We start from the raw sequence: 21360 nt of genomic DNA, 5'->3' as shown, positions 1-21360 counted from the left end.
TTCAAAGAGAAACTCACAGAGAAATGGATGACTGTGGGTTAAAACCAGCATTTTAGGTGGCGAGGATATAAGGTTTAACCACCTGTACAAAATACTTCAAGATCAACTTTCTGACAGAAGAACATTACTCATTCTCCCTGCAAGTTTTCCCAATCTGTCTGAAGATTGTAACTGCTGATCTTTTAGTCATAAGACCACGGCTTTATTTTCCAGATACCAAACTCTCTCCTTCTGTTTTTTTAATGTGGAAACTGTTGTCCATGAGCAAAGGTGTTACATAAGAGAAACAGTCATCACATCAGTCATTCAGCGACACTTTAGTGGAAGTTTTCTTCTGTTGGTTGGAGAAGTTGTTAGTTACCATCTGGCTGTCAAAAAATCATACACACCAAAGAGAAAATAAGATAAATGTGTAATACCTCTCCAGTACTGTCTCCATCATGAATTAGTATTTTCAGGAGGTAAAAAAATCCCACACAGCTGTGCTGACAGCGAGTCACTTTGCTGCTCGGACATATTTATATTTGTGTGTGTGTGTGTGTGTGTGTGTGTGTGTGTGTGTGTGTGTGTGTGTGTGTGTGTGTGTGTGTGTGGCTCTCGGCGGTGGTTTAGTCACGGCTCCCCCAGCAGGGAGGTTATGTTGAGGAATGTAGCCGGAGTATCACGCTTGGTCGAGCAAATGCCACATCAGCCTCGCCTCCTCTCCTCCCCCCCTCCTCTCCTCCTCACCTCCCTGCCTTCATCCTCCTCGTCTCTTTGTGCAGCAGAGCATCACAGCCAATTTCTGTGCCGTAAAGTCGACTCTGGCTGAAGGTTATTGGGTCACACGTCACAGAAAAAAAAACAAACTCTTTTAATATGTTTTGAAACTAGACTGTGGATGCAAAAGGAAAAATTTCTGCTGTTTTTTTGTTTGTTTCTGTGTTTTCGTGCCTGTGAAAAAGATGAAAGAGAGACTTAGGGTGACCATGTGACAGAAAGAATTCACAGGATTAATGTTCACAGGATTAGATCATCCTTTGAACACTGGAAGAGTAACTGTCGTTCCCACATGTTTAGGATGAGGAAGACTCCTTCGTGATGAAGGCCATCATCCATGCCATAAACGACGACAACGTGCCCGGCCTGCAGCATCTGCTTGGCTCTTTGAACAGTTACGACATCAACCAGCCCAACAAGGTGACTCACACAGACATATTTTATACCACCCAATAGTGTTATATTCTTTCAACCCTCTATTTTTTTATAATGTTGTATTCTTTTGAAAGTGTGAAATGTTTCCTAAACCTCCAACTCTCAGAAAATCAACTTCCTTGTTAATAGTTTGCAGTGCAGTCCACTCTCCCACATTCACACTGGTTCAGTGTCACCGCTCACACAGCTCATTGGTCAAGGGTGTCGTAAACCATTTGTCATGGCGCTCACATGTTCTTCTCTGCCTTCTGCCTGTTTTAGGGACTGAGCAGAAGTTTCTGATCACAAGATCACAAATTGAATTTTGTGCTGCTTGTGATTTGGATAAGTCAGTGTTCCAGTTTAAATAACACAAACAGCTGTTGTCTTTGTCTTACCAGTGTTTCTGTGGATGAACAGCGACACACAGATGTAGATGTGGATGATTTTTTTCGATGTGTGTGTTTTTGTTCCAGTTTCATGTAAAACTACAACCAGTGCAGCAGATACTAGGTTCTTCCACAAAACAGTGAAAACCCAGTCAGGAAAAATAGTTATGTTTGTGTCTGGTGTGGACGACAGAGGTGGATGATGTTCGAGGATACGGACTAACACAGACCATAAAGGCTTCTTAAAGAGAAGAAAATGTGAAACACACACTCGGTTGTCCGTTAATTAGGTAGATCTTTATTTTTATGGTGCTGTCAGACTGTATTGCGCAATACTGAGAGCTGTTTCTATTATTTTGTCCATTTCTCTCAACCTCTCTGTTTAATGCAAAACCGTTCAACAGCCACACAAGTAACAAAAAACTGAACATTATAACCTTCAGTGTAAAAATGTATCTGTATTTATACAAAATGGGAAAACAGAGAGAGAAGACAACTACAGGTGTGTAGTCGAGTTTAAACAAACACTACAGTTACATATATTTTAGGGGAGAAAAGAGCCAAACTGTTTCAGCCTGATGGTCAGGTACATATAAAACCGCCTCATCTTCATTCTGCTCGCTGTTCCAATGCTGAAGAGACACTGTTTGTTGACAGCTGGTAGACGATGGAGGGACGTGATGTTATTAAACTCAGTGAAGTGTAGAAGAAAACAAAGGAATGGGGGGGGGGTGGATGGAGAGAGTGTAGAAATCTGGAGGGGAGGAGCAGAATATCACTACAGTAAGTGACAGAGAGCTTGACAGCATGAGAGAGGGAGTGAATTTAAAAAGGCAAAAGAGTCGGGGCTGGTAATTGCCCCATTTCTAACTTTGCTCAATGTTTAAGATGAGGAACTGATACAGAAAAGGTCATCTTGGCATTTTCTTCCATCTTCTTTTCTCACACCTCAGCCAATATTTCCACCATCATGCAGACTCGCTTAGACACATGACAAGTTGATACTGTCTCTGAGATCTGAGATATGTCCACCCAAATTCAGCCCACCACCTCTTTTTTTGCTGTCAGATTGAGGCTCACGGCGCCAGTTTTTTGCACATATATAAAACACATAAAATCACATGACCGTGGTCACTGAAAACTGAAATGATAATATGTGTGTGTATTGCAGCACGGGACTCCGCCCCTCCTGATCGCAGCCGGCTGTGGCAACATTCAGATCATCGAGGTGCTGATGAGGAAAGGTGCAGAGATCAAAGCCCACGACAAGGTAAAGACTCATGTGTTAGCTGTAATCAGTGGGTCATGACAGCCAGCTGCTGAGTTTAACAGACAGGCATTAAAGGCATCAGAGCTGCAGTAATGCTGACGGACCGTCATTTGGATTATGACAGAGGCTATAAATATAGTATAGACAAAATCACCCACGAACTCATTGCACTGCACTGCGCTGCACAGAGTAAAAGCATATGTTAGTCATATTCAGAAATGTCATGAATTCATCCATCTGTACACACAGGACAGCTTCAGGGTCTGTAAACTACAAAACAAAATATTTCCATGGATTAGATTTAGCTCAGCATTATTGTCACTTTTATGTGTCTTTTGTGTATTTTGATTATGATCTGTTGCGTTATCACTTTACAAAATCATCTTTCTTCATTTATTTCACACAAATCAGAATAAAATACAAGTAAAATGATAAAAAATTGTAATAGCAATGAGTGAAAAGCTTTGTACAAATACAATTACAGCCACAAAATATGTAAATCCTAACACTTTATACCTGGAACCCTATAAGAAAAACGAAATGGTCACAAAACATCAACATCCGTCCCATCAGTCCAAACATTAATTTTTTCAAATCTTTCAAATAATCAACAAATTATTTAGGCTGTAAAATGTCTGAAAATTGTGAAGAAGTCCCCACAGCATCAGGTGATGTCTGCAATTGTCCAACAATAGGAATCCAAAGATATTCAGTTTACTGTCATCTGAGGAACAAAACAAATAAACACAAAGTAGATAGACCAACTGATTCATCGACTCAGCTCCAGTTCATTGCACCGAACACCATATTTATATAATTTTACATACATTTCTAACATGGTGATATACATGGCTATCAGAAGACTTTTAATGATACTGTAAAGTTGATGTCACCATATCACTCATGTTGGGCGTCTTTTGTGTTTTCAGAATTGACATGAGAACTTTTTAAAAATAGACTCTGCATCTGAATAAATTCAGCTTAGTCCCCAAGTTTTATGAAATACTTCACTGCATAGCTGGAATTCATTGTAGAAATGAAGCGGCCTGCTCTGTCGTGGGGATATGAGCACACACGACGTGACCAATCCACTCGCTCGCTCACATTCATTCAGTCATTGTGGGACGCCAATCACTTTTTAGTACCGCAGCATCACTGGCCTCATTTTACCGAACATGGCAAATGAATATCCTGTAAATGACACTGGGGTCTACGGATTTTAAATGTGGGAAGAATAGCAACGGTATTGAATCAATGCTTAGTATCAGCAGAATTAAGGCACTGGAATTGGCATTTGGTGGGAAAATGTTGGATTGTTGCATCTCTAATAAACTGTGCCGCTGCACCAAACAAGGTTTTCATGTAAAAATCTACTTAATCTTAGCTCACTTCTGAAAGTGTGGCTGGAGCCTGTAGGAGAATCCCGTTCAGACAGGCTGAGATACTCCTGTCTGCTTCCCCCTCCTTGTATTGTTTGGTATAAATCATTACTAATTAATTATCATAACAAGCAAGAGTGTGCTGTGTGCAAACTACTGACACACTGTCACCAGATTTCTAGCAGGATCAGTTTTAAACGGTCAGCCTGATCTGACAAGAAGCTTTAAACGCAGGATGTTGGCACGTCCTCACACTAGTCCCAACTTGTGTGACAGAGAATGTGCTGTGCAGTCTTTTAGAGGGATGTGTTCATATCATCTGGCTGCAGACACAATCCCAGAGAGCTGGATTTTATTCTAAAGGTCAGGGATAAATCCTGGAATTTTCTCCTTCAGAGTGGAGCCAATGCCATCTACTACGCAGCGAGACATGGCCATGTCGAGACCCTGAGATTCCTCCATGAAAAGAAATGCCCTCTGGATGTCCAAGATAAGGTGAATCAAGAGCCTCTTCTCTCTCTCTCTGCCTGTCTCACAATGAAACATATTTACACACACACACACACACACACACACACACACACACACACACACACACACACACACACACACACACTCACCACAGTAAGCACCTGGGGAGAAAACCAGTTACTCTGGCATTTTATCAGCTTATTTTCTGTTGCCATAGAAACAGGTCTTGCTGAGAAAGATGGTTTGTGTGTGTGTGTGTGTGTTTTGTGTGCTTGCTTTTGATGCTGGTTTGATGCTGGCCTCCATCACTGAGCTAGCTTGGGCAGACGAAATCCCAAAAGCATTTCCCACTCTCTTCAATCACTTTGCCCGCTGGTGGTGTCCTCTCCTGTCTGAGGCAGAGCAGAGGCCTCCTCCACCAGACCAGAGCTGATCTTTACTCTAGGCACTTCGCTGATTATTATCTAGTTCCTGTCCAAGGATGATTTAAGTTTAATCTTATTTTATTACACTATAACACTGAATCACAAGCTGAGGCGTCTGTGTGTATTTAAATAAGCCATAACACTTTTTTTTTTTTAACGAGGTGAATCCTTCCTCTCTCCTGTGTTTTTATATAATCCCTCTAATTGAATAGATCTGTAAAGCCCCCCCCCCCCCAACATAATTCCATTAGATGTTATTTTAAGCGCTAAACTTTCCCATTTACAAGCGAACACCGCGTCTTGGGTGTCGTTTCACGTAAGCAGCTTCTGCTGTGACTGGCAGCCATAATGTTAGAGCTGATGGGTCGATTTCTAATGAGCCCAATATCTGCAATGCGCAGGACTGTAAAATATAACAGTCTTGTTTAAGTGGAAGCTTATGGAAAGTTGTTAACTCAGAGGAAATGGCTATAATCTAGTTCTATAATCTTTTCCTTCATATGTACTCATTTATTTGCAAAAAAGCATGTTGTGGTTTAATTTAAACTGTAGTAAATAAACTACTTTCTTTTGAAATGCTGAGCAGTTAGCATCATGATGCTGTTGCACTTTTCCTGCAGTCTGGAGAGACAGCTCTTCATGTGGCGGCTCGCTATGGCAACGTGGACGTGGTGAGCTACCTGTGCAGCATCCGGGCCAACCCAGACCTGTCTGACAGGGTAAGCACGTGCAGAAAAAATTAACGAGCTGTTATCAGTGAGACCTTTGCTTCAACCGAAGTGCGCAGGTTTTATTCTTTTACGTTCTATGTTTCCACATCCAGGAGCAGGAGACCCCGCTGCATTGCGCTGCCTGGCATGGATACTCGGCAGTAGCCCGGGCACTCTGCCAGACAGGCTGCCATGTGGACGCGAAGAACCGCGAGGGCGAGAGTCCGCTGCTGACAGCATCTGCTCGGGGCTTTGTGGACATCGTGGAGTGCCTGGTGGAACACAAGGCCGATATGGAAGCGACTGACAAGGTGATAAGCCCCGACCGCTTAAGCTCAGAAACACACAATAACACTAACCTTCAACATAACGAACACACATCTAACTTTTCTTACTTCTGACTCTTCTCAATCTGAATGTCAACTAAATCCCAAATTATTCCCAGAAAGTGAGTCCCTTTTGAGCTGTAGCCTCTGAGTAGCGTCAAGTTTGACTCTGACTCTGAACATTTTCAATACAACATAAAGTGTTCAGTGACAACGCAGGGTTTATTGATGCTGCGTGAGACAGAAAGATGAGTTGACTAAAACTAAGCGCATATTCAGAAGTCCATCTGTCATTTTACCAGATGCTTCTGGGGATTCTCAGCACTTCTGGGTCAGGGTTGCCTCCCATGTGGTTGTTCCCAGTGCATCTCTAAGATAAAAACATAGATGACTTTATTAATCCTCAGAGGGTGGTCACCATCACACAGCCAAAAACAGTTGAGAATAACACGTCTGACAGATCAGAACGAACCAGGGAAAGACTGCGGTAATTGCACTGACATTATGGCCTCAGGGAACCAGCCTAGATTAAAGTTAAAAGACAGAAACCTAATTAGAACAAATGGATTCTCTGATAAGACGCACAAGTGATGCTCCTTGAACAGAACCAATAAAAAAGACAATACGTTTAAAAAGTAACTGAAGCACATCATTCATCCCTGGGGGTCGCAGTCTGATAAAACAGCGTGTTGAATCTGCAGTGTTAAGGCTGGATATTCATCAGTTGTGCTGCGTCTGTGTGTGTGTGTGTTTGTGTCTGTCTGTGTGTGTGTGTGTGTGTGTCTGTGCGTGTCTGTGTGTGCGTGCATGCGTGTGCGTCTGTGCGTGTCTGTGTGTGCGTGCATGCGTGTGCGTCTCCAGGACGGCCACACAGCCCTGCACCTGGCCGTACGGAGGTGTCAGGTTGAAGTGGTCCGCTGCCTCCTCAGACACCACTGCCACCTGGACCAGCAGGATCGCCATGGCAACACGCCGCTGCACATCGCGTGTAAGGACGGAAACCTGCCCATCGTCATGGCGATCTGCAGCGCAAAGGCCATCCTCGACATCCCCAACAAGGTGAGGACAACCACTTCCCACCACACCCATGCCCTTTCAGAGTAACAGCAGCGATACAACTTCAGAGATACTTGACTGGTATTTTATATATTATATAAACAGCACAAGGAGCTGTGTTTTTGTTTTTTAAGGGACTGGTAAGACAATGAAATACAATCAAAGAAGTCAATTGGGTTTGATTAAAGGCTTATCAGACACCAGAACACAGCGCAACAGTTTGTTTTACTCACAGACAGGATTTTATTTCAGGATTTTAACTCTTGAAATTGATCGCAGCACCAATTTGTTGTGACAATCATGAGGTAAACGGTAGAAACACAGAGTTCAGATTACAAAGAAATCTTTCAGGGAACGTGCCCTCGCATCATTGGCCAGTATAGCACCGTGCCAGATGGTGCTGAGTCTTAGCCAATGTTCAGTTGAGAGTCTTGCTCAGGGACACTTCCACATGTTGACAGGAGAAATCATGAGTTAAACCACCAACCCTGTTACTGTGCCATTATCGTATTACTGTTTTTCCAGCTCCTCCAGGGGGATCCTCGGCTCATCCTGAGTCCACTGAACTGAACTGAACTTTTTTTCTGTGATGGCAAATTAGCAAATACTGTAATAAAATGGTACCAAAGTGGCATTAAGAACCGAAAGGATTTATTTTTGTGACTCACATGCAGGATATTCTCTCTTCGAGCGTATGTATTTGTGTGGGTTATTTGCATTTACAATATTCAGATGTTAATTTCTGAGAACTGTCATGACGCCAGTAACATTTGAATAACGCATCCTTGTATTAAAATGTTCCTGGTTGCACTATGAGCAGTTTTGACACTCATTTTACATAATCCAAACACAGCTATTGTTTTTCAGCTGGCAGCTTCACACCGGCAGCATTATGTAACCCGATCACACCACCTTGATGGACTTTTAACAGCTACATACGGTGATATTTCAGACCATAGTTTTGCCTCCAACTTTTCTTATTTCAGCATGCCTCTGCACACAAAGTCGCGTCTTTCCCAGTTTGGTGCAGAAGAACTTCACTGGTCTGCACAGAGTCCTGCCCTCAACCCAATCCAACACCTTTGCTCTTGTGTCTGAATGGGAGCGAATTCCTGCAAACGGGCTCCAACATTTCGTGAAAAGTTGGCATAACAGCTAGATATGGCTCAAGTGTCCACATACTTTTGACCATGTAGTGTAGCTGTTTCATCCAAGCTAAACTAGGGCAAATCACGGGCCAAACAGAGACGATAAATAAACGGAGAGCAAAACCTATTACAGGGATTTAAAGGATTTCTGTAAGTGTAAATACAGGCAGCGTGAGGATTTTGACTGTGTGATCCAATCTAATCTAGACTGGGCTCATGAATCTGAATCTGACATTAAGTATATCGCTCCTAAAAATATTTAATATAGATGTACCTATTGTGGTAGTAGTTTAGATTGAGAACTCATTTGAGCTGACTTTTAACATCAGTTTTAATTCACTATGTCCAGGAAATGGTCTTTATTCTGATATCTGCTGGCAATGGAAATGTGTCCTTTAATGGAGATCTCACACACCTGGTTTATATATTGGCTGAAGGTTTGCAGGGTGCGACTTCCCACATGTTTCTCCCGTTTATGATTTCACATTCTATTTTGACGCCGTCCATTTTTTTATTTATTTATTTTTTGCATAAGGAAACATTTTTTTCCCGTCGCAGTTCAGGGAAGTGCTGTGCATCAGAGGCAGACAGCACTGCCAGTGATGTTGTCATTTATTCAGTATTTTCCATTTCTGCTTGTTTTTTTTTTTGTTTCTTTTAAAAGCTTATCTGAAGCAGCATATCACACATTGCTGAGTCTGTGCCTGGATTTGTCTTCACTGTCAGCTGTAGGCACTGGGACGGGGTGGTTTGGATTTGCAAATGTTTCCTGTTTTGTTTACAACAGATTCAAACAGGATGAATACTTCCTTGTTTCTTCAAGTTGTGACAAACAGGAATTGATTTAAATGCTGCTTTCAAGGAGGCTCATTCTGTCGTGGTTATTGATATTTCCCAAAGCTTTTCTTTTATCTTATGGATGTGTTTTGGTGTGTTCCAGTATGTCTAAGAAGAAGAGGGAAAAAAAGCTGTTATAGGAATAATAACACGCTACTATAATTATGGTAACTGCGCTTGTTTTCATGCTTTCATAACCAGTTTTATTCGTCTTGGCCTCACCACAGAACACCCTTCTACCAGTCAAAAAGGCAGGGCAATGACGGCAGGACACGCGAGTAGACCCCTTGTCCATCAATGCCAACGGCTACGCTATGCTAACAGTAGCCAGGCAATCAACTGAAGCACGACCATTAGGGTGCTGAGTCGAGACATTATGTGTTTCACGGGACTGAAAGAACAGTCGTTGGTGTCTTAAAGCTATACTCTTGGTCATGGTGTTTTTTTAATATGGCTAGCTGTTTGATGGAGGTGGTCAGGATATTTTTGATATTTCTAATATAAAAAAATATATATAATTGACCATTCAGCCTTTTTTTTTTTTTGCTGCTTATCCATATTCCATATTATGCAAAAATTCACCCTGTCTCCTATTTCACTTCTACTGATGCCTGCATGATGGACAAATTAAAGCTGCAATCTGCAGCCGTTCACCTTTGTTCAACTTTAAATGAGCCGATGTGCACAGTCAGCCAATTTGAACACTGATGCATTGTTTTTTTTTTATTTGGAAATTGAGTACTATATCACGCTACCAGACTATAAACTGTAGCATCGCTCTCAAACACTGTTGACAGTTTACAATTGCTCCCAATATTTATTTACTGCCTGCATCAGCCCCTTGAAATCAAAATTTTAAGGGGCAGGAGAAATGACTGACTCTTTAAGCACAAGTTATAATTTCCACATCTGCACAGCTGTGAGAGTTTTTTCATCTTCCTACTTCTGTGAGGATATATGTTTAGTATACGCTGACAAACATGTGAACACATCCATGTATGCTGACACCCAGCGTGGTATAAACAGAAGTGTGTGCACACCCATTGTCCGTGTTCAGGGCTGGAGATCAGCCCAAATCATACTTTATATCCATGTAGCTGTATCTGTGAGGGTCCTTCATGCAGACCTTCGCAGGCACGCAGAGGCAGAAAGTACTTGAGCCTTTGCATCCACTTTTGTTTAATAGTATCCAGCCTCCAAGAATCCAGCTTCTCCTGACTGACTTACCACATCCAGTACTTTGTGGATGCTTTTCATCACCTGTCACTGACTGAAATCTCTTTCTTCTTCTTGTCTTTTTTCCCAGTATGGCAGAACTCCCCTCCACCTGGCTGCTAACAACGGGAGCCTCGAGGTGGTTCGTCACCTCTGCCTGGCCGGAGCCAACATCGACGCCGTCACCAATGTAAGTCACCACACGGGTTTCTTCTTTTCACTGTTTCCCTTCACTTTACAGCAGCAGTAGCTTCACATACTGTATTACATAATGCATTATGACTAACCATGTAACAGGCACTGCTGGTGATTGTGAAAGCTATTTTTTTTTCACCATTGGTATTTGGTATTGGTACTTGGTATTTCGATTAATCATACTGTATTAGCTGGTGCTGTTCTGTGTGGAGCTGAATGCATCGGCATGTATAGCGGATTTGCCACCATGACACATTACACCGCATGTATCTCCTGAAGGATATCGCCAAGGTTCACTGAAATGCTTGAATAACATACATGACATAGCTCATATAATATACAAACTGAAAAGATCTCAGCCTCTATTTGTTATAATAATGGCTTATTTGTATGGCGAGTTTTTCATTTTCCACCTGAGCTGCAGAGTAAGTCGCTGCTCACTTCTATCACACATACGTTGAATTAAAGTAGAAAAGCTGGTGGCAGCTTTTTAACTCAAACAGGATTTAATCTGCAGAAATTCATTATGAAACTTCCCTCCAGATACTGAGCTGCACCACCTTTTTTTATCTCTGCCTCTGTGGGTTTAAAGCTTAAAAATCTTAATATGTTTCCTCCTTTTTATTATTGAAATTTATTTAACCTCTTGAACCCTGAAGTTTCCCTTTAAGTAGCGTCAAAGTTAAACACCCATTTGCTTCACACTGTAGCATCGTGCCGTCCCATTTAAAGTCTGTATCTGCTTGTTTGATAATTTCTTTCAAGCTATGTTTAATTCATTCGTTCATTTGTTCATTCGTTCATTCTTATGGGGGCTGAAATGTTCAAACCCAAGGCGACAATTTTGTGGCTTCACCATCAAATCAAATTAAAAGTTGTTGTTGTTCTATTCCTGCATTGCACTAATTTTTGTGTAATTCAGCCAAAAATGCCTGAAAGCTTTGGCATCGCCATTATAAATCAAAATACAGTTTACAAATGAAATGTAAAATACAACATTTAAAAAAAAAAAAAAAAAATTAAGAAGGTTTAATCATACATTAAGTAAACATAAAATATTTATTATGAAACTAAAGAGTGAGACAATTTTCCCAGTACTGTATGACTAGGAAATAAAAACTCTTTCCCGGTTGTAATTTTCTGATAATTTTCTGATAATTTCCTAATAAATAAAAAAATATTCATATAACTCAGTTCTAATTATGGGCTAAAGAAAGTTTATAAGTGTTTGCTGATTTCCGAAAGAATTTCACAGAAAGAACCGCTTGATTTCAGTCCAAGTAAATATATATTTATCATTCTTTTATCTTATTAAACTTCAGATATGCTGAATTTTTCTTCCTACCTGAGGCAATCTTCACATTTTTACATGTTCAGCTGAACTGTAGTTGAATAAATAGTTCTTGCAGTTTAATTTCTGGACAAAAATACTCAGAACATATATTTTAGATTATATCTTCTCATTATATGTCTGTATATGTTTATGAATTTTGTATTAAATGACAGAAACTGAATTCACACCACAAACAACCGTGCAAGGTTGACATGGTTTCTAGGTTAAAACGTACCGTGAAGTAGTGAGTAAGTTGTAAGTCATAAAAAAAACCAACATAATCATTGCTCAAGTGTCTAAAAGAAAGTTGTTTCTGCAGAGTGTGAACAGCAGGTAAGATGTTGACGGCTCCACCAGCCGCAGGCTAAGAGCTTTTATCAAGAGCAGACTTGGTACGAGGAGTCAGAGACCAGAGTCAGTCATTTTATCTGGATGTGAGTGTGTTTGACCTCACAGATGGGTGGGAGTCCACGTACAACGATCTTTAGAGGCTGCACACAAAAATGTAGCTGCATCTTGCTGTAAGAAGAAGCTGTGATCAAAACCTCAGATCTGTCAGTGGATATTTCTCCAGGCTTTTCTAAACTGGCAACCTCCGAATCATGACAGACTTTTACCCACATTCAATAAGCAGAAAGATCATAGTTTTTTGTTTTCTTTGTTGTTTGCGTTGTTCTTGTTTTTATGTTTCTGCCCAACATATAGAGGTATTTTATCTTTAACTAAGAGTGGAACTGAACTGAAGCACTTTATTGACAGTGAAAGTGCTTTTTTTCTTTTCACTAAATTGTTTTGTATATTAGGTTTGAACCCACGAGGCACTTGGAGTGTTTGAAATGCTAATGGTATAAAAGTGTAATTTTTCATCTGTAAAATCATCTAAAGCTTCTCAAGTCAAACACATCTTCAGATATGATAGAAGTTTGTTTTAAAGGGTTGGGCAAATTACATATTTTATTGATTTTTAAAATGAAAAGAAGTGAATACTCATGTAGCAAACAGACATAAAGAGGAGCCTTCCTTCAAACATTAATACTGTAAATGCGTCTTTTTATTTCATGAATTTGAAAAATATAAAAGCTTAAACAGAAGTTGTGGCATGGGGAAAAATCTGGCCACCCTGTTAAATCAATGAACAGTAACCTTCCCTTGAAAAGAATGGAGTCCACTAAATATCTGCAAATGCAAGATGCAGATGTCCTGCAGTCAGTCAAGAAGCTGAAACTGAAAAGAAGCTGGCCTTTACAACGGGACAATGATCCAGAGCAGACCGCAACATCCACCGTGAACCACCTCAAAAAAATACAAGCTGAAGCTTTGGAGCAGTCCTCACTGAAAATCTGTGGATAGATTTTAAACATGCTGTGTTCACAACAGCCTAAAATATCTCCTAACTTGAAGAGTGGGTGAAGATTCCTAAATCAAGAATAGAAAGTCTTAGCAAGACTTACAGTCTGCATTTGGAAAGCTTTGATATCTGCCAAATGTGTCACTTGACGTCCTCTGCATAACTGATCCATTATTACTTAATTTCCTTCACACTACATGGGAGATGAGGCCACAAAGCTCCTGGGATTGTTCCTTATCTTTGGCAACATATTGAGTCGCCCCAAAAGTTAAGTTCATCTTGGCAGCAGGAGTTTTTTCTGTCACGGTTCTGCATCAGGTCATTTTTGCCTGATGGACTTATCTTAGTGCGACAACCTTCAGGAAGTGATCTGCTTCCATTTGAATCACATGGTCGAGCCGTCACAGTCGCCTCTGCTTTACTTCAGTTTATTTCATGTTTACTTCATGTTCTTGATTTTAAGTTTTTCTGTTCAGTACTCGTGTCTTGTGTACATATATATATATATATATATACGTGAGATATATATATATATATACGTGAGATATATATATATATGTATATGTATAATGGGCATGAAAATATTCCCATCACATCTTGGGAAATGGATTCTTGAGCATTTAACTCAACTTTTAGACAAGAGTTAAGCCACAAAACCCATCGTTCATCGCTTCTAAGCTTATTGCTCTGTTACTGAAGATGCTTGACTAAATACGTATTTCATCTGCATTAAATCAGACATCAGATATAAGAAGGTCTGTAACTAACATTAAGAATTAAAACCTTTCCCAGCGGCTCCACTGCCACATGTGCCACGCTGAGGTTTCTCCTTCTCCCTGTGTTTTCTCTAGCTGTTAATATTGAATGCCCGCTGATGTTCCTCTGTATGCATGTTTAATCTGGAAAGCACATGCGGAGATGTATAATTCATTGTCCAGTGGCCTGCAGTCACTGTTTTGTGGCGCAGCTGCATGTCATCACCCCTCTCTCTTCAGTTTCCCTTGATGCTCTGCTTTACATATAATTAAAAAACACACTCATGGACAAACTGCTCAGATATTTTAACTAAAAAGGAGATACTATGTGTGATCCAATATTCATCTCCAGTTTTGTGTCGAAACATAACACCAGCCGTTCATGTGTCGCTGCCAAGCATCAGTAGTATTAACCGTGACACCCTGCCATCTGTACCAACAGAGTCTCATGAATTTGTTCACATATTAAATTACACTAAGTGGTCAGTTTATGGTTCAAGCTGCACTTCATTTTCACATTCTGACATTTATCTGATCCAAACAACTTGAAGGTCTGTGTGTTCTTGTGCTCCTTTAGTATTAAGTGACCTTATCAGAAGCTTATCGAAGCTGGAAAATGTTCAAGGATTCAGATTAAAAGAGTAGATTCTCGTAATTGATTTTTCTGGATAAAACACTCAACATACCCAGCTGAATATCCTTTGCTGTAAAGGTCTGTAGAAGTAGGAAGTGGTCTGTGGGCGTTTCAGGCTGTCAGTGCAGTTTTTCCCCCGAGGAACAGCAGCCGGAGCCGGACAGTGACAGATGGCTGAGTTAGGGAAAGAGACGTGAGAGTTGTCGGGACTGTGGTGTTTCTGTGTCAGGGTGTTGAGGACAAAATGGAGAGAGTGACAAATGAAGGCAGTTCTGGAGCTGGAAGGAGGGAAAGAATGAGAGTGCACGTACTGTAAGTGTGTGTGTGTGTGTGTGTGTGTGTGTGTGTGTGTGTGTGTGTGTGTGTGTGTGTGTGTGTGTGTGCGTTCTGCGTACTAGAGTCAGCCGTGATACTGCAGTGCTTTAATGAGTTGTGTGCAGCAGAAATATCAGATCAATTCAGTGATGATGATGGATTTTCACGTCTGATACTGATATCAAAATTTAAAAAAAGCTAAATATATAGTCTAATATATGTTTTTTTGTTGTTGTGTCTTAAACATAAACAAACATTTTTCATGAGGAGCCCTTCACTTTGTTCATCAAAAAATCATGACCAAGATATGTCTTGAGCAGGTTGTAAGGGCTGCAATTAATGATCATTTTCATTATTGATTAATCTGCTGATTATTTTCTTGGATTGTTTTGTCTATAAAGTGTCAGTAAATAGTGAAAAATGCCTGTTATGATTTCCCACAGCTTGAAGTGACATCTTTAAATGTCATGTTTTGTCTGACAAAAGATATTCAGTCACTGTCTCATCTTCACATTTGAGAAGCTGGAACCATCATATGTTTTTCACTATTACTCTAAAAATGACTAAAATGATGATTTGAGTAGCATAGTTTATAGTTAATTATCTGTCGATCAACTAATCAATTAATTGACGGTTCGTTGCAGCACTACAGGACATTTTACCAAACTTGCAAATAACAACATGAACAGCAAATTTTAAAGTTAACTCCAGTAACAAATATTAAGAATAACATCATTACAAAAAATATTCATATATTCAGTAATGCACAAACTGAATCTGCTGGAAATGAACATGGAGCCAAAGTGTGAAATTATATACTTCACCTTTGTTGGGACTTCAGGTGCGAATTAGCTCCTGAGCTAACGCAGGTACATTTACACTGGTGCTGTTAAATGCTAATTAATGTGAAATGAACCCTATAGATAAACAAGTAAACAAAAGCCTGTGTGAGGAGTATGATAGCTGATGTGTAGAAGCCACTTCATCAGTGCTGCCTATATCCCTCTGTTAATGAGCGACGCTCTAAAAACCTGTGAGAAGTTTAGCCTCTTAAATACAAAGTCAACAACAAAGTGTATTAGAAACACTGGAGTGCACATTTAAACAGCTGAAGGAAAAATAAGGGATTATCTGTTTGCTCATGCATATATTCATCCCTCTCTTTTTTCCTTCTTCTCTCTCAGGATGGAAAGACAGCGGAGGATTTGGCTTCTACTGATCAACACGAACACATTGTTTCTTTGCTGGGGAAGCTTAAAAAGGTAAAAAAAAAAAAGCTTGAGTTTATCAGTATGTTAATTAAATCAGTGATTTCTTCATAACATCACAGTTTAAATAGAATAAAGGGAAAAGAAAAGACCTAAACTCTGTGTTATGTAAAAGCAGGTTTCACAAACACTCATCTCACATGGACTATTTCAGTGCAGAGGTGTGGAGAGAGACGTTTTCCAGCAGGAATGTGTTAGATGTTAGCACGCCGCCGCTTTTAGACTTTGTGTCGCAGCACTTTCCTCACACACACACACACACAGACACACACACATACAGGTGGAACTGGATGATAAAAGTTCTTTTAAATCCTGAGGAGCAGCTAATAATCTTCCGTGTCTGTTTTGAGCTGCAGTAGCTTTGAGTCACTAAATGATAGAAGCTTATAGTACATTACAAATATGTTTTAAAGCCTTACAAGACTTTGTGGAAATACAGTCCGGACCGTATGTATTCGGAAAGTTTCACATTTTTGTTCTTCAGACTCTGTGCTTCAATGGATACTACATTAAAGTGCCACGTCTCAGCTTTAATTTGAGTACAGTGACTGTGTGGGAGTTAAAACCCTTTAACACATACTGCCACAAGTTTAGGGGTTTAAAAGTAATCACAACGTACGACAGCTCACTTCTGTGAGGTCTCTCTCTTCTTCAGTCTGGTCTTCAGTTAGAAGAATGCAGCTCGGGTCTGATTGAGATCAGGTGATTGACTGGACCCTGAAAAGCTCTTTGGTTGGTTGGTCTGTATGTTGAAGTTCATCGTCCCGCTGTGTTATGAAATGTTATCCGATGAGTTTTGATGTCTGCATTCTGCATTTGTCTGAATCTGAGCTCACACCGAATGCTCCTGTAGACCCCTGCAGTCATCCTGTTGCTTCCATCAGCAATGAAATCGTCAATAAATGTCACTGTGTCAGTTCAGTTGGAGCCATAAATGCCTGGGCCGTAACAGAAGAATCTCCGTGTTTGACAGATGAGGTAGTGGCTTTGGGTCATGAGCCGTTCCTCTTTATATCATTTTGATAGAGGCAGATTTTTGTCCATAAACTTTTTTTCCAGAACTCTACCACTTTATTTTTGGGTGATTTATGAACGGCAGCCTGGTCTTTCTGTGTCTGAGGTTTACCAGAGGTTTGCATCTTGTAGTGAAACCTCTTAGGTTCTGCTCAGGAGGTCTTCTTTTTATCTTTGACAATTAAATATGTCCGTCTACATCCTGGAGACTGTTCTTGACCTTCTGTTGCAGTAATAAAGGGGTTTTCCACAAGCGTTGTGCTTCTCAGTCGACTGGATTGTTGGCGTCATTATTGTGCTCTTCACTCGCATAAAAATTACGCTGAAACTTGGCATTTTAATGTAGTATCCATTATTTTATTTCAGATTAAATGTACTGAAGCGCAGAGCCTGAAGAACAAGAAAAGCAAAACTGGCCGAACACTTAATCCAGAGCGACTTTAAATGCAAGAGAGTACAGAGTGAAGCTGTTGGGCTTGCTGTCTTGCCCAAAGGCTCTTTAATAGAACAGGACACATACCACTGTGATCAAAGCTGAACCCTCCGGTAACATGACATTTGTACACTCTTCCCTCCAGAGGTGCATGTGGAGCTCAGTCTGGTGTTCCCAGTCTAAACTAAAGTCACATCCTCCAAAACACACAGACTTTTTTTTTTTACCTGGAGCTAAATGTTACCGACTTCTCCTCTAATCCACCACCTGCTGAGATTCAGTGCAGAGCGTGAAAACATGAAAGCCGCAACTGTGAAAACAGTCATCCTCTGCATATGCTGGGCTAATTTAAGACACTTTGGCACACTGATGCCAGATTTGAAAGCGAGGCCGACTTCCCAACAACCCAGAGAAATAAGATGCAGCCCCGTTCCTCTGGCTTTAAAAGAGAACACATTAAGTTCAGCAAAGTTTATTTCAAAATGAAATGCGTTCTACTCGGATGTGAATCACACTTATTGAAATTACAAACTTTATTTATTGAATGCGTTAACATAACCCAGGTGGGAGTCTGGAGTGCTTTCACATCCCACACAACCACTCACAGCATTTGAGGCCACTTCTGGTGCGTGACTCATCTGTTGCATGGTGAAAAAAGTGTCTTACATGTTAATAAATGTTATGTGTTGAACTGGCTGAATTACAGCAGGGTGCAGAGGATGCACCTGTCTTCATGTACGTTGTTCATGTATCTTGAGTGAACAACGTGCTATGTTTTTATTTCTTTTATCTCAGCAACGATTCGATAGTTTGTCTTGAAGTTTCAGTTACCTTGAACTTGGTGCGGGTTCGTACGTCTTCTTATCACATCCTGTCATGCCCCCAACACCGAAGGCTGAGTTTGTGCTAAGGTGTCATCGTTACACAAGGTTATCAGTTCATCTCCACCCACAGCTGCTCGTGTTATAATATCTAAATAAGCTTAACATTTATTTACTTTATGATATCCCCACCCTCATCAGTTGGTTGGTACTAATAACATTAGTATAAAAACAGAAGTTAGAAACCTGTGATGTAATATTTACGTGATCCTGTGACGGTTTAATTCAGAAAGACTTCTACTGTCTGTCCTCCTCAGAAGCAGGAGATCTGTTCATGGTGCATAAGGAGGAAAACGTTACACAGCTGTTTGTTCACTGTTGGTGGTTGACATTGAAGCAAACGTGAAATACGAGGTGTTGTTAAAGCTCTATGATGTCTGGTGTGTTTGGAAGTTTCAGAGAAAGAAGATGCATCATGTGGAACAAACTCTGGCATAAATTCTGGCATCTGATTTTTTTTTTTGTGGCTCCTTGAAATGAAAACGTGTGGGAGTCGATGCCGCACAGTTGATAAATGACTTTCTCAATGTAACCTGAACTGTCTGTGATTTTTAATGAATCCTCTGTGGTGTGTGGTTTTTTTTTTTGTTTTTTTTTTATTTCCAGGACAACCACAAACTGAGCTACATCCAGCAGCTGCGGCCCACTCAGACTCTGCAGCCCAGGATCAAGCTGAAGCTGTTTGGACACTCTGGAGCTGGGAAGAGCACCCTGCTGGAGTCCCTGAAATGTGGCATCCTGCGCAGCTTCTTCAGGAGGAGGAGGACACGCATGACCAACACGGCCCGACACCCCAACTCCCCCATCAACTCCAAACCTCCCGGTAGGTGACACAAAGATCTGAGGACGCTGTGATAATCCTGCGCAAGATTAAGCCTCCAGCTCACCTGCCAAGCACCACAATTATTTATTCTAGCAAAAGCAGGCCAGAATAATTCACTTGCCAGTCACGTTAATACATAGCAACAGAATTAATTCAATGCTTGTTCCCCTTCATTCATCATTCTTCACGTTCATGCAACAGCTTTCCTGTTTTTGTGAAGCCATCAAAACAAGCAGCCAATCAGACGCCTGTTATTTTTATTTATTTTTTGCTATCCATCAAAGATAAAAAAAATTAAAAAAATTCACCAGGAGTAAATGTTTAAGGAGCATGAAAAGAGGCCGTTTCCTTCCCAGAGTAGAATCTGTGAGAGTGCCCACGAGCAAGGCACTTAGCTTCACGCTGTCCTAAATGGAGCTGCCACAGTATGAAGGATGGATGGCAGTGCAGGGAAATAAAGCAGCATCTGACCCGCTTTGACCTGAATCATGGGTTAGCTATAAGCATTAAATATGTATAAGTGTATATATGTTTTATATATACTGTATATGTGAATTATTTATATTTATAGTATTTTAATGTGAACAAGCGCATTTTCTGGAAATTCAATTGAGACACATCAAAAAAAAAAAAGATTAAAAAAAAAACTAATGGGAATGGGGCACATTTTTTTGTTTGTTTGTTTATTTTCATTACATTCACCAAAACAATTAAATGAGGCCTTATCTCATTATAAATGACTGTCTCATAATTGTAAGAAAACAATCTCATAATCAAATGAAATAGGATCCAGTAATTACAAACAACACTAATTGTGAGAAGTCATAATTACAAGATAAGTTTTCTTTTTTCTTTCTTTCTGTTTGTTTTCGGTGAACACAATCCAATGAATTAAATACCCCTGATGTACAAATACACCCACTGATGCCGAGCACATCATCAGTGAATATTCAGTCATCCGGTGCTTCAGTCTCCGCCATGTGACCCAGCTGAGGTTGATCAGACCACTGCTCATGTTCAACTGGCAGCTTACCATCATCATCCTCCCCGTAGCTCTTCTTCCTCCACCAGCTCTCCCACATTAAGTTATTACAGTTCACATCATTTGCACAATATCAAAAAGGGAGTTTTTGTAATTAGCTGCATAATATTTCAAGCACTAACAGTCGGTCACCCACATTTTTCCACTTTTTATTTAAATTTAAACAGGACCAGTGAAAAACCTTAGTTAAGTAAAAACTGAAATATTTCATAGTATGCAGACATGACACAGATCAGGCCCAGAGATGCTGAGGTGAAACACTCATTCACCAGGTTGTCTTAGTTTTCTACAAACAAAAACATGCAACCTTTAACCACAATCCCAGTAACCCTAAATATTAACCCCATCACTCCAATAATCCCAACTGGAAGCTTAGTGTAGTAACAGTTGCTGCTCCTGGTCTTCAGAAAAGCTTTTGTTTAGCGACAGGTCTGTGGTGAAACTCCCTGACATGTTCAGGGTAGTGTAAAAAACACACACTCACACACTCGTTTCTCTGTATTTGCTCTATCTGCCCTCCTGCACACACATACATACCTACCATTGTATGTCCTTTAACCGCTCTGTGTTGCAGCGCTCAGAGCCATTACCTCCCGGGCAGACTCGATGTTCCCTCAGATAATGGTCGTTTACGTGAGCTGTATAGAGTTACTGATCCCATCCTCTATACTATCTGGAAATCTATGGCCTCTGTCAGAGCTGAAGGGGGCGTAGAAAGAGTTTTTTTTCTTTCTTTGTTCCGTCTCTAGCTGAATTCAGTGACCGTCTTTATTGACTTGGTGTTATAACTGCAGTGATACGTGATGTGAGTCCTCAGTGAGACACAGAGAAACAGGGCTGAGAGGGAACGAGTGCTGCCGTGTCCATTTGTCTCGTTTTTAGATTTCCATTCAAGCAGACTTAATACAAGCATTGATTTT

General features: G+C 40.5%; 1 protein-coding gene across 2 annotated transcripts in view; it reads left to right on the top strand.

The window, feature by feature from the left end:
• The window catches only part of dapk1 (death-associated protein kinase 1), an 81986-nt gene that overhangs the window by 50120 nt on the left and 10506 nt on the right, over positions 1–21360 (top strand). For both annotated transcript variants that reach the window (XM_087176064.1, XM_023414388.2), the window contains exons 12-20: positions 1060–1179; positions 2734–2832; positions 4608–4706; positions 5728–5826; positions 5931–6128; positions 7005–7202; positions 10491–10589; positions 16164–16241; positions 19182–19398. In XM_087176064.1, the coding sequence (XP_087032190.1) occupies positions 1060–1179; positions 2734–2832; positions 4608–4706; positions 5728–5826; positions 5931–6128; positions 7005–7202; positions 10491–10589; positions 16164–16241; positions 19182–19398 (1207 nt within the window). The remainder of the gene's footprint in view (positions 1–1059; positions 1180–2733; positions 2833–4607; positions 4707–5727; positions 5827–5930; positions 6129–7004; positions 7203–10490; positions 10590–16163; positions 16242–19181; positions 19399–21360) is intronic.

The sequence above is a fragment of the Seriola lalandi genome, unplaced genomic scaffold (assembly GCF_002814215.2).
Source record: "Seriola lalandi dorsalis isolate HSWRI2012SDOR001 ecotype SW California unplaced genomic scaffold, Sedor1 jcf7180002054524, whole genome shotgun sequence".
Classification (NCBI taxonomy): domain Eukaryota; kingdom Metazoa; phylum Chordata; class Actinopteri; order Carangiformes; family Carangidae; genus Seriola; species Seriola lalandi.
This window is presented reverse-complemented; position numbering and strand designations above follow the sequence as displayed.